We start from the raw sequence: 14,315 nt of genomic DNA, 5'->3' as shown, positions 1-14,315 counted from the left end.
GCATTTATTCATCAAGTTCATGGGCCAGGAGTGAACATATCTTTCTTCATACAATCCACATGCGGCTAATAGGTCTCTATTCCAATCACTAGTCATATGTGAGGACGCAGGCTGAGGAGGGATGCCAGGAAAGGAAAGGAGAACCGGGACGCGGCTACAGGTGTTTTCTGCAAAACAGATACGGGATGCAGTCTTGTCAGAGGAGTTTAGCTTTTCAATTCAAGCCTTAAAGGAGTTCACTTCATTCTTTGGGAGTTAAGTATCCTCCTAAACCAGGACATTCCTTGAGATCTCTTGAATTTTTTAATGTTTTTAGGGACTTGGATAGAGGAGCGTCTATTACTTGCTTTGCTCCACTCTGTTGGCATTGTGTACATATCATTATTGGATACATGATTATTAATACTCATTGATTGCCTTGTCTAGCTTTTAAATGCCACTTAATTAAGCAAATGAGTGTTAAAGACTTGGGGTCAGGGGTGACTCAGTTGCTCTAAGCATGCCCTCCCAGAGCCACCCCGGGGCCATTATTTCTATTCTCCTTGTGTTTGGAGCAGGTGTGTGTGTGTGTGTGTGTGTGTGTGTGTGTGTGTGTGTGTGTGTGTGTTTAGGGGGGAGCAGACATCCATACTTGAACCAATTCTTCAAAATACCCATCTCCTTTTCATGTCACTTCCTTTCCAACCCACTCCCTTCTTCCTTCAGTCTTACCCCACGTATTCCATGTCCCCTCCCCCTGCCCCTATTCTAGGCTTGGTGGGTGGGTAAGTCTTGGTGGGAGTTAGAGGGAGGAAGCAGGATCACTGTTCTGTCTCCTGGCCCACCCATGGCCCATTTATAAGCCCTGACTCACTCTCTCTCTCTCTCTCTCTCTCTCTCTCTCTCTCTCTCTCTCTCTCTCTCTGTTCTGAATCCTCCTAAATGCTCTGTGTTTCTGCTTCTGGCACTTTCCGTAGCACAGTCTCTGAGTGTAATGAGGTTTTATCACCTCGAGAAGTACCGCAGCAGGTCCCAGGTCTAAGCTCTCATGCGCACAGCCCTCGGAGAAATGCAATCCATCGGGAGTTAGTCATCCTTCATCCCAGGGCTACTCCGCTCCCCCTGCTCCTGCTGCCATCAGTACCCATTGCTCCCCACATTCCCACGAGGGGCCCCTCTGTCTGTCTTCCAGGGCTAAGCATCCTGACACCTCAGGAGTGCTCTCAGCACCAGGAAACTTTCTTTATGGGTTGTCACCTCCTCACTTCAAACAACTTCAAACAACGTCAGGCGCTATCTACTCTGGGGGTTAAAGCAATACCATCCAATAAGATGGACAGCGTGCCATTACATTGCCTTTTTCTCTAAGAGACTGGATCTGACCAAGGCCTCATCCTCACACGTGGGGGGAGATTTTTATTTTCTCTAGAGGGAACCTGCTGTTATCTGTCCTATTGATTTGGGAACCTCACTGTTCATTCCGCCCAATTCCCTGCTTGCCATTTCTAAGACTCTCTGGTCCTAGTCATTCTCCCTGCCTTCTACATTAACATACCTACAGCCCATACCTGGGGTTTCCATGTGCCATGCCATGATAAAGGTTGAAAATCAGTGCTCTATGCAACAATCAAAGCTTTTGGTCAAACCCCTCTCCATTTGGCCCTGTTTTTCTGACACCAAGCTATGGAAGTGAAGCTGCGTTTCTGCTCCTTCTTCTTCATAATAAATGAGATAATGGGGGGAAATTAGGATTTTCTTTGCAAATCCCCCCACTTCCCAGTGCTGTAATCAAGCTGAAGTGGCATTACCTCTTACCTCACACCTGTGCATGTCCTTGATGTGCCCTGGAGTCCGAGGACATGTAAATAGCGTGTTATTGGGCTCCTGTGATATTTCTGAAGGCAGTTCCCCTTGCCCCCAACAATGCGTACATAATTATCTGGGAAGTGAAGCACATAAATATAGACAATGTTTAATAAAATGATCAAAAGTATCATTAGAAGACGCATCCAATTACATTGATCAAGAGCCTCCAAGCCTCTCAGATTTATGATGAGTGTGCCATGGACTCATTGGGATTGGGATTTGGAGAATCCCTATAAAAGCTGGACTGGGGCCATCCTCTCCTCTTCAAGGCCATGTTTCCTGGCAGCTTCCTGGAGCTCGGTGAGAAAAGTCTGGGTGTGTGACCTTGTTGTCTCCTGCCTGGGTGCTGGATGTAACGCAGAGCACACTGACTTACTGACAAATGTAGGAAGGTGGGGCTCAGAGTTTCCTCCTTCCCATAGCCTTTGAGGTTCAGCAAAGGCCAGATAAGAGGTTTCTCAGGAAAGGTGGCCTCCTTCCATAGCTGAAAGGACTAAACTGGAAGCCACCCTCATAAATATCAATGGCTTTCTACCTGGCATGCTGGTTGAACCTTATCAGTCTGAAATCTTTTCTGGGCTGATGACACTGGAGCCTCTAACAACCTTTGGGTGGGCTACCCCAATAAATACTTGATGTGTTTATACATTTTTTTTACATTTTAAATATATATATATATATATATATACACACACACACACACATACACACACACACACACACATATACACACACACATATACATACATACATACTAGAGGCCCAGCATACAAAATTCGTGCACAGGTACGGTCCCTAGGACTGGCCTGTGATCAAGGAGATCTTCCTGAGCTTCCTGCAGCTGGCCCTGCCCCCCACCGCCACCCACCCCCAGTTCCCCATTCACCATCAGGTGATTGGTGCCTGATGGCCGGGGGAAGGGACCGAGAGGTGGTCAATGTGCCTCATAGTGACTGGTCCAGTGGTTTTTCTGTTGTTAGGGTCAATTTGCATATTACCCTTTTATTATATAGGATATATATATATGTATAATAAAATTCACACATTTCAAGTGTGCAAATTAAGGACTTTTAGTATCGTTACCAAGTAAAGCAATATCAATATAAATGAGTTGTAGAAAATTTTACAGATTCCCCATAAAATCCCTCACACCTATTTATTGTTTTTGTTGTCATTGTTATTTTCATGATTATTTTTCATTTTTTAAAAAAGTCTTTATTGTTGAAAATATTACATATGTCCCCTTTCTTCCCCCAAAACATTTGGACATAACTGCTTTCCAAAAAGGCTTTGCACAGTATTTTCAGCCTGAGCTGTCTCAAATATCATAGCACACTTGTTGCTGGGGAGAATGTTCTCCATGATGAAACACCTGCATTCCCATGACATGTTAAATATTTAAAGATAGTTTTGGATGTGTTTTGTCTTTGAAGGGAACTGAGACGTAAATTCCCAGTGGGTGAGTGGTGAGGACAGGAGACCTGACCCCTCTGTAAGTGGCGTGAATTACTCTGCTGGAAACACCCCATGACACTATAGTCTGGGGTACTGAGAAACCACTCTTTTTTTCTAACATCCTTTAATTGCTTTTTGCTGGGGCCAGGGATATTTATGGGTTAGGAGATTGCCAAGTTATTTATTAGATGGAGTATCTAGGGATAGACTAATATAAATCACTTAGGCTGGTATTGAATATACCAGACACTCAGTAATTTAAAAAGCTTTAATAAAAATGCTAAAATATGAGACTTGTCTTTGGCTGTAATGAGACTCAGTTATCATGTTTTTATCAGCAATATTCAGTCATGAACCCCTCCCCACTTTCCCAATGTAAAAATAAAATGCAGATGCAATCTTTATTTTTCAGACTTTTCAGATTTGTTGGAATTGAGATAGATTTCGGAGATATGAGAAAAGACTCACATAAAAATCACGTTGGGGGCCTCATGGCTGACTCCTTCACACCTAGAAATCTAAGCCTGTTCTTTCATATTGGAAGTCCTGACTTTTGTGGATCTAGCAGGGTAGTGAATTTAAGAAACGGGAGTTATGTGAGGTTAACCTTAGCGTGTGAAAAGCTCCCTTGCTGTACCTTCTATACAATGTAGATCACATCACTGAGCCCATCCCTGTTCTACAAGCAGAGTCAAAACTCATCGAGTGTCACACCCATGGGATCCCTGAGACCCAAAATGTAGCTTTTATTTCTTTAGTCGGAACGCTGAATTATAGCTACATATCATTCCATAGTTTTTAAAGTGTACTTATTTTATGATCTCATTTATTCATAACTGAAATCATTGCCGCTTTCATACAGCTACTAAATAGAAGAGTGCAGTCTGAGCTACTAACTTCACCCGCTTTCTTCTGAGCCACAGTCTAGCTCCAAACGAGATTATGAACAACTACCCATTTCTTCAAAATTTTACAAGTCCCAGCTTTCTCCAAAGAGGGAGAGTTTCTGTATTTGATCCAGAGGGTTTCTTTCTACAGTTCTGTCTCAGGCTTGGGAACAGGATAGTGTATACTGAGTGCAGGGGTGAGGTGCAACCCCTACTCTTGGCATCACAGAGCAGGAAGAGACGGGGAGGGATGGGAGGGGAGGTGAGGGAAGAGATATGTGCCCTTGACCTGAATGGAACCCAGGAACCTTCAGCCCAAGGGCCGGATGATCTATCCACTGAGCAAAACTGGCCAGGGCCTCACTTGTCTTTAAAATGATTAAAATATGAAGTACTTTCTTTAAGAATCAGTAAAACCTGTCCCCTGTTCAGTCAGTCACTTGTAAGAGTTTTTTCTTTTCACTTCAGACAGTCTCCCAAGCCAACCTTGCATCCTATCTGTGCAGAGCCTTTGCACATGCTGATCCCTTTGCCCAGCCCTGCCCACAGCGAACCCCGCATGCAAACTCACTGCCCAGGGCTAGTCTCCTATCATGGGCTATCATGGTACCTTGTACCATTTCATAGCACATCCACAACGGTAATCACACCTTGATCCTGTGATTATTTATCAATGTCAGTGCTCTTCTCTTGACACAAAACTCCATAATTTCCACAAGAGAGTATCTTGCCTGTGTACTTCTCTACTCCCAAGGTAACACCTAGGACCTCCTAGGCACTCAATACATGTTTAGAACAACCATATGACATCCTTGTGATCAAGTGGCCACAGAGCACAGGCTTACATTCATCTCTGGGATGGGGAGAGCTGGTAGAGAGAGGGCATTAGATATCAATATCAGTTTTCAGGTGTGAGTAGGACTTCAATAGGCAGAGGGCACAAAGGTAAGTGTTCAGCATATGCAGCTATATGGAATTCTGTATGGAGTTATGAGAAGCATGAGGTGTTTGGTGCATTGCAACCAGGCTGCCATGGGTAGGGCAGCACGAATAAAAAGAGGGGAAACACATACACACACACAGACACAAACACACACACACACACACACCCCTAAATCAAGGGGTTAAGCGATTTACAGAAGATCACACAGCTGTGGAAGAATCAAGATTAGAATCCACTTATCCTGACATTTTATGTAGTGATTTTGTCAACATATCATATTACCTAAGTACACAAAACTTGGCACAACCTCGCCTAGCATGTATTACTCTCACCTCTCATTTATGAAATAAGCTCTTTTGTTAGAATAAATTTTAAAAGGTAACCCTGGAAAAATAACACATTCAGTTTTTTAAAAGTCTTTACTGTTGTTATTTTTATAAATTAGCCTTGAGTGTTTAAAAGTGCGGTGGAAAGCACTTCATATTTATATCAGCTTTCACTTGGTCTCAATATCTTGTTATTCTCTGGGAATAGTAATAACAATAATAAACTGGAAACAACAATAATAGCCATTTAAGTGTCTTTAAAATCATTATCTCTAAGGGCTGTTGAAAACAGGGCATGTGGTTATCATAGAGTCGCCAGGAGTCAGAGCTGGCTCACTGGCCTGTAACTCACACAATCTCCACGTCCCTCTGTAGCAAATATTTTCATGCCCATTTTATGGCCGAGAAAGCTCAAGTAACTTTTTCAAAAATTATACAGACAGTAGTTGGGGAAAAATGGTAGTCAAACTTTAGCCTCTGTGAGTCCAGATTATAATTTTAAAAAACAAACACAAAAAAGTGCCATTCAGTTTGAAATAAAACATTTGAGACATGATTTTCAAATATTGTGACCGGACAAAGATAGGGTAGAGGTGTAGAGGGTGGAATTGAAGCATCCATCTTATATAAAAAGTGCCGTTTGAAATTTTAACCCTGCATTTTGGCTTCTGTAAATGCTTGCTGGCTTAAATAATAAGGAAAAGAAGACTACTCCCATTTCAGAGAGGCCATTAAACCTCCAGACGAAGTTATCAGTGCTGGCGTCAGGCCAAGCCTTTGGTTGAGGTCTCAAAGCCCCAGCACATAGGGCCCTTTAAGAACTTGCAAAGGGAACTGGAAAAAACCCATATTTGGGAGACAAAGAGGGTAAAAAGTTATAAATACAGGAAACTACCTGTGTGACTTCGCCCAGAATTTGAGAGACATTTTCCTCAGGGCCCGCGTGTAACAATGATAATTATAATAAATGTAACTCCATCTCTCTAAACATTACTTGGTTCTTCTCCGGTTTTCTGTAACATTATCATTGCCTGTGATAGGGTAGGACATCGTGCTGAAGTTGCGTCCTTTGAACCTTCCAGAAACAGAATAAAATACCCTCTAAAAGAAAATATATAATGAAGAGCCAAGTAATATTTTTATACAAGTGTATGATTTGTCCTGTGTATTTGCATAGGCACAATATTCAGCGTGTAAGGACAGGATCAACAATTATTGATTAGATATTTACTTTTTGCTCTGGAAGCATAAATAATGAAATCTTGCTTATGAAGCTTTATAATGAAGCTTTCCAAGGCCAGCTTCATCTATAAGTCCTACCTTAAAGCTGAAGGAATTGAGATTTAGAAAATGAGCAAGCAGGCACGGATGAAGCTATTTATCTGATTCCAAATATTTATTCAATATTGATAAGAGCATATAACAATAATAGTAACAACTACCATTTATTAAGTACTAATTTATTTCTAGGCACTGTACTAGTGTACTATACACATTCCCACTTTGTTACAACCTGAAAGATATAGTCTGTAGTCTTCATTTTCTTCAGTGAGAACCAGGGGATGAGGAGTTAAGTAAACACTGTCCGAAGATACATGGGTCATTGGACTACAGAACCTCAGTTGTGGTACATGGTCTCTCACATCGTTTTGCAGTCATATTATGTGACCTTTACTATGTAGGTGGCACTGATAGGTCAAGAATCGTACATTCCACACCCCAATTACCTTTGCACATAGAAATATTTCACCTGTAGATAACCAAACTCGTGTACTACCCACCATCTGGGAAGGGCTGTGAGGGAAGACGCGCAGGGAGAACATTCCTGGCAGAGGAAACACGCAGATATGCATGTTGTGTCTGGGGCACTGACAGAGGTTAAACAGAGAGGCAGCACCAAGGGATGGGAAGAAGTCTGCCATTTTTAACCTCGTAATTTGGAGCAATTTACTTAACCTTCCTCATGCTTCCATTTCTTCATCGTTTAAAAAGTTATTTTCCCATCACAGTTTCCATTTGACACTATTCTGTATTCGTTTCAGATGTACAGCAAAGCGGTTAGACCAGCCGTGGGCAAACTACAGCCCACTTGAAATGAATAAAACTAAAAAAAAAAAAAAAAAAAAAAAAAAAGACCGTACCCTTTTATGTAATGATGTTTACTTTGAATTTATATTAGTTCACACAAACACTCCATCCATGCTTTTGTTCCGGCCTCCAGTCCAGTTTAAGAACCCACTGTGGCCCTCAAGTCAAAAAGTTTGCCCACCCCTGGGTTAGACCATCACGCACTTAATAGTGAGAATATTTGTTCCAATTATATCATAATTCATAAGAAACTCACGAAGTAATGCTTGTGCAAGCAATTTGAGAACCGCCGAGTTGCTTATTAATAAATAATACATATCATCATGCATTACAGTTTAATAGTAATAACCTTATAATTGGGAACAGAAAGAGCTCCCCTTTCTCTCAGTTCATTTTTTGTGCTTTTTTTTTTTTTCCTGGCTATCCACGCCCTTTGTCTTTCATCCTCTGACTTGCAGAGGATGACAGAAAATACTGGTCCTTGATAGAGATGCTGGAGTGACCTTCACCATTTCATCCCAGGAAACCCCCTTCTCACAGTTAACATTACAGTGAGAAGGGGAATAAGGAGGTGGTGCTCAATATCCATGGAATTTTACAAATACTTTTTTTTAAAAGATAAAATCTCAAAGTTTAACTTCAGAGTATGCATTTAACTTTACTTAAATGTACTACATTTTTACTTGACTCAATATTTTCATGTCCAATGAATAGCTAATAGGATGATCAATGCATACATTTTTTAAAATATTCCCTAGATAAATACTGTGAAAAGCAATATAAATTCCTGCCTTAAAACAGTGTAAAAGTCCACATTTTATCCAGAAAAAATACCACAACAACCCATAAACAAATTTAATTTCAATACATAGATTTTAGGGAACTGGAGAACAATATTGAATTGCACCAAAGAAATCTGGGCACAATAAGTAGTTACAAGTCCACTGATATACTTACTGGCCTTTTTTCAAATACCTTTTAACCCAGGACCCCTCACACTATCAGATGAAGTGGACCATATGGGACTGAAGGCCCTGAACCAGGGGCAGGGTGCAGAGATCTGAAATGTACTAAATGAGCCCCACGAACTGGTCAATGCCTTCCCCCACCCCCTGTGTCTTCCTGCGGAGGGAGACTCCTGGTTCTGCAGAGAGATAATGTCCGGTGGCCTGGCGCACCCAACCTCAGCAGACAGTATTCTGAGACTCCTGTGGAAGCAGCACTGAAGCTGCTGTTCTATAAAATGAGAAGCACTATTGACATTTCTAAGCTCAGAACTATGTTTTTAACAAGCCTGAAAATACTGGAAAATAGCGAGTTCACTTTTCTCTAGAGGATGCAGTGCAGTTAGAATATACACCCACCACCAACCCCTCCCCCCACCCCAGTGTGTATCTGGATAAAATATGTGCAATGAAATTTCAGGGCAAAATCTGATGCCGGAATAATCTAAAACATGGCAGATTTATACCGGGGGTGATTTTTATTTATTTTTCAAATGTGGATTCCCTTAAGAACTCAAATGTTCTACATGTTACTTACGGCTTCTCCTTGAAAAGACTTACCTCTAAGGTCTGAGCAGCATAAAACTTCAGGCTGCGCAGTCCTCAGAATTGAGCATGGGCCATAATTCTCCTTCGCCACTGACTCGGGGTGGTTTGGAATTAACTAGCACTCGACCTGTATGGTAATTAATAATTTATAATTAAACTGGCAGTTTGAGTATATCAGCATAACTGTAAGTGTGGCGCCTCTTGTCTCTGTTGTCTTTCCTTTTATTTTCTGAAAGAAAAATTGAGAAGAAAGGTTAAAAGCTTTGCGCCTCCCCACCCCTACCCCCACCCACTCCAGTTTTTGGATTTCTCCACTGTGTTCTTTGGATCTTTCTTTCAAAGAAGAATCAAGCATGTACCTCCTCAGCCTTGTGCCAGAGCCTGAGGGCACAGGGATGTGTGAAATCCCATCCTCATCCTCAGGCACCTCCATCTCTAAGTAAAGGGACAGGCGTACAACAATCAGCTGGGACACAACAGGCCTAGCCCCACCTGCAGGGAGCTTGCCACAACATGTAGCAAAGAGAGATGGGGGATTCTCTTTTCAGGGTCTAAGGCAGTGGTTCTCAACCTGGGCTGCACATTAGAATCACCTAGGAATCTTGTTAAAATCCTGATTTCTGGGCCTCATCATTAGTAACAGAATTTCTGGGGGATGAGGCCCAGAAATCAGGATTTCAACAAGATTCCCAGGTGATTCTAATGTGCAGCCAAGGTTGAGAACCACTGGTCTAAGGGGAGGTGACCTCTGAGGACCCTTGAAAGTTGAGTCATCTGTTTTCAGGTAGAAAATGAAGAGAAGACAAGGACAAGCAAAGCTATGGAAGTCCTTGTGCTTTGTCACGTTCCAGGGAAGGTGGGCCCACTATCTGCCGGGTGCTGCTAGTGAGGTCTGCACCTGGAGACGAGGTTTGTCGGTAGGTTGAGGGGCTAGATTTCAGGGGCGTAGGTAGGTCATGCAAAAGAGGTGTGGTGTGAAGCCTGGTGGGCAGTGTTGAGCTAGAGTAGATAGGGGAGCAGTTTGATTAGATGATGGCCTCAAAAGGTTCCTCTGGGCACAGGCAGGGGAAAAGATGGAGGGATCCAAAGTTGGAAAGAGAATAGGTGGGAGGTCTCAAGTGGAAGGCTATCGTCCATGTGAAATTTGGTGAGAAATTCAACCAGGACAAGGGTGATGAGAAGTAGGAGTTGAGGGGAATCAGGGTATTTTCCAAAGCTGAGTTTTGAATTGAATTGAGAGAATCAGGCCTGCAGGTGGGACAGGGTAGACAGCAAAGCCAGGGATCATGTCAGCCTTTGCAATGCTAAAGGTAAAGGGACATGGTCCCAGCCCGTGAGAGTTCAAGAGTTTATAGAGAAAGACATAATTATTGCTATATCCATCTTCATCTTCTTTGTCTTCTGTGAATATGTATTGAGTGGTTCTTTCCTATCAGGCACTCTACAGGTTTTGTTTAAACCTCACAACACAGTTAGTTTAGCTACTATTATCATCTGTATTCTGAAGCTGAGGAAACCAAGAGGGGAAGGCAGTCTACCTTGCCCAAGATTATTCAACAGGTGAGGAGTTGAGCTCTAGAGCCCTGCCCCTAACCACTGGAGTATGATGCCATTATGCCTATGTTTTATAACACAATATTATAGTGGCCGTAGTAGCAGGTGCAATGTATTGCTGACTCTGGTTGGGCACGCCAGAGGAAGTTTTTCTGTGTTTTAAAAGATGTGTTTTGAGGAACGAGAAGGAATTTTCAGGTAAATAAATGTGGAAGAAAAGATTGCAGGATGGGATAATCGGTGCAAGGCCAAAGAATATGAAAATGTCTGGAATGCTCAAGGAAGGGGAACTAACTCAGTGTGGTTGTCTTTACTGAAAAATAAAAAAGGGCTTAAGTGGGGGCAACTCATGCCTATTTGCTTAAGTCAGCAAGTCCACTAAAATAAATGAGCACGTGGACAGACAGGAACTCAGAAAACATTGTAAGTAGTTTCCTTTTGGTTTGACCTTTCAATCAACAAGCATTAATGTCTTTGTCTTCAGTTCCTGTGCTTCTTCCCCACCCACACACCTGCCTCCTGCTGCAAGACATAAGTGCACTGTAAATGTTGTGTTGGTGGCCACATCCTTGGCCAATCAAGAAATCTGAATATTATTATTGAGACGCTACTTGTTAAAAAGCATGCTATATGAATATTTATAGGCTAGCACCTTCTTTTGAGTGTAAATACTCATTCTCATGTATTTATTCTCTTCTCTGTTTCTTCATAGTCCCTCCACAAATCATGAACATCTCCTCAGATATCACTGTGAATGAGGGAAGCAGCGTGACCCTGCTGTGTCTTGCTATTGGCAGACCAGAGCCAACTGTGACGTGGAGACACCTGTCTGTCAAGGGTAAGGCATGTACCTTTAGAACCTTCTTAGAGCCGGTATTTTGAAGACTTGATTCCATTGTATAGCAGAACTTCCGGAATCAGAAAACAAGGCTGTTTGATACCAGAATAATGTCAGAGCAAAGGCCACACCCATCAGTCACTAAGTATTCCATTCCTGAAGGAAGATTTATAGATAATCTTTACTGAATTATTATTTCAGTCCTTTTTATGACTTCAGCTGATTTTTGTGTTCCCCACTATGAAGAAGAGAGGTGCCGTAAGAATAACTTCCAACAAAGAAACTGATTTCTCAAGGTCAAGATTGTGTGGGTTGGTTGGTGGGTTGTCCTTCTTGAGTAGAGTGGAGAACACGGCAGTGTCCACTGGGACCACTGACGTCATTGTGTGTCGAGGAGAAAAAGGGTCTCCATGCTCAGTACTTTTGGGACATCTACCCAGAGCCCCATGTGTTTGACCTGTTCATATATAGCGCTCTCTAGTAGAGGAAAAATGAAAGAAATGGTGAGGTGTGTAAGGGGGGAGGGCAGGAGGGGTCATGCCTGTGCCAGATGATTAGTAATGAAATGATTAGTAATGAAACATCGGCTATGAGCATCTTCAACTTCCTAGGAAGGGAACCAAAAAGACAAGAGGTCTTATGCCCTTGGAACTAAACTTACTCCAAGTTGAACTTAAAGAGATGAACACAGAGCCACTTGATATATTTACAGTGTTAGTAGAAACAATGATTAATTCTAGAAATTATACAAGAAATAAGTGGCTCCCTCAGGCAACAGAAAATCTAAACATGCAACCCAGGGAAGAGGAAAAGGTGGAGTATGCATGTGTATATGATGTAAAAAGAATAGAGATCTAGAGAAAACATAGAAATAAATCTTAGTAACCTTGCATTAAAAACTTCATAAATTGGGCTTTATATTACTTGAATACAGCTGTCATAACAAAATACCATAAACTGGGTGGCTTAAACAATAGAAATGCATAGCTCTGGCGGCTAGAAGGCCATGAGGAAAGTGCAGTCAGGTCGGTTCCTTCTGAGAGCTATGAGGTGTCTGTGTCTGCTCCATGCCCCTCCTGGGCTTCTGGTAGTTTGCTGGACATCTTTGGTGTTTCTGGATGTGAAGGTGCATTGCCTGAGCTCAGTCTCATCTTAACATGACCTTCCTCCCTGTGCGCATCTCTTGGCCAATTTCTTTTTTTTTTATAAGGACACCAAACATGATGGATTAGGGCCCTTGCTAATGACCTTATCTTCAGTTGATTACCGCTGTAAAGATCCTATCCTATATAATAAAAGGCTAATATGCAAATTGTCCCCTCAGTAGTTCAACCAGGAGACTGGGAGTTCAATCGCTTGCTATGACATGTGGTGACCACCAGGGGGCGGCACTGACCATGGCAGGTGACCAGTGGGGGCAGCAGGACACTGAGGGAGCGAGGGAAGGGGGAGGCAGGGAGGCCAGGAGGTGGGGAACCTGATCGCCAGCCAGGCCTAGGAATACTACCCATGCATGAATTTCATGCACCGGGCCTCTAGTTTCCAAATAATGTCACATTCTGAGACACAGGGAATTAGGACTTTAAGGTCCTAATCTTTTGAGGAGGGTGCATTTCAACCCATAACAGGCTTAATCAAAATTAAAAACACCATTAAGATATGCATAAGCCATGGACACAGAAAATAGTGTGTGGTTAAGGCCTGTGGAGGGGGTGGGATCAGAGTGGCAGGGGTCAAAGCGGGGGGAGGGGACATCTGTAATATTTTCAATAATAAAGATACATTTTAAAAAAGAATAAATGACGAGACAAGCCACAGACTGGGAGAAAACATTTGCTGTACTTACACCTGACAAAAAGAATTTACATCTGGGTTATGTGAAGAATTCTTACAGCACAATTGTAATAACCCACCTTGAAATGAACAAAATATTTGAACAGACAATTCACTAAAGGAGATATGTGAACAAAAAATAAGCACCTGAAAATATGTTCAACATCTTTATCTTAGAAATGAAAATCAAACAGTACTGAGATACCTCCATACAACTACTAGAATGACAAACATTAAAAAGACCAACAATACCAAGTGTTAGTGAGAATGTGGAGTGACTGAAACTCATACATTAACTCTAAGATGTGGAATGGCATAAGCCCTATGGAAAAAAAGCTTGGCAAGTTATGATGAAGTGAAATATACACTGAACATGTGACCCAGCAAGTCACTTTTAGGTATTTTAGCAAAAATAAATGAAAACAAAAATGTCCACAGACATGCATTGTACACAAGTGTTTATAGGGACTTCATTTATATCAGCCTCATACTAGAAATAACCCAAATAACTATCAACCGGTAAATAAATTTTGATATATTCTTACAGATGACTTCTCAGCAATTAAAGGAAACAAACCATTGATGCACACAACACAATGGATAAATCTCAAAAACACTATAGAGCAAAAGAAGTGAGATACAACACAATACATGCTGTATGATTTCATTTATCTGAAATCATAGAACAGACAAAAGTAGTCAATAAAGACTGCAATCAAGTCAGTGCTTACCTAGGGTAGGAGTGTTTGAAAAAGTGACTGCAAGGGGGCACAAGGGAATTGTGGGGGTTGATGAAAATATTTTATATCTTGAATAGGGGGATAGTGACATTGTTTAAGTTAGTCAAAACTAATCAAACTGTATGTTAATTAAGTCTCAATAAAATCTAAACATATAAAGTAGAGATGTTACAAATGATGATCTGAAATGTGTCTCTTAGTTTGAAACAAAAACCATGTAAGCAGCACTTACAAGTAAGAGACTGGGTTGGGT

The 14,315-nt window shown here is 41.7% G+C and overlaps 1 protein-coding gene across 1 annotated transcript in view; it reads left to right on the top strand.

Annotated features, from left to right (window-relative positions):
* Positions 1 to 14,315, top strand: part of OPCML (opioid binding protein/cell adhesion molecule like) — a 415,412-nt gene that overhangs the window by 323,408 nt on the left and 77,689 nt on the right. Inside the window, exon 3 of the mRNA XM_059677241.1 lies at positions 11,364 to 11,489. Coding sequence (XP_059533224.1) covers positions 11,364 to 11,489 — 126 coding nt within the window. The remainder of the gene's footprint in view (positions 1 to 11,363; positions 11,490 to 14,315) is intronic.

Source organism: Myotis daubentonii, chromosome 19, assembly GCF_963259705.1.
Source record: "Myotis daubentonii chromosome 19, mMyoDau2.1, whole genome shotgun sequence".
NCBI classification, from domain to species: domain Eukaryota; kingdom Metazoa; phylum Chordata; class Mammalia; order Chiroptera; family Vespertilionidae; genus Myotis; species Myotis daubentonii.
Note: the sequence above shows the minus strand (reverse complement) of the source record. Positions and strands in the feature narration are given on the sequence as shown.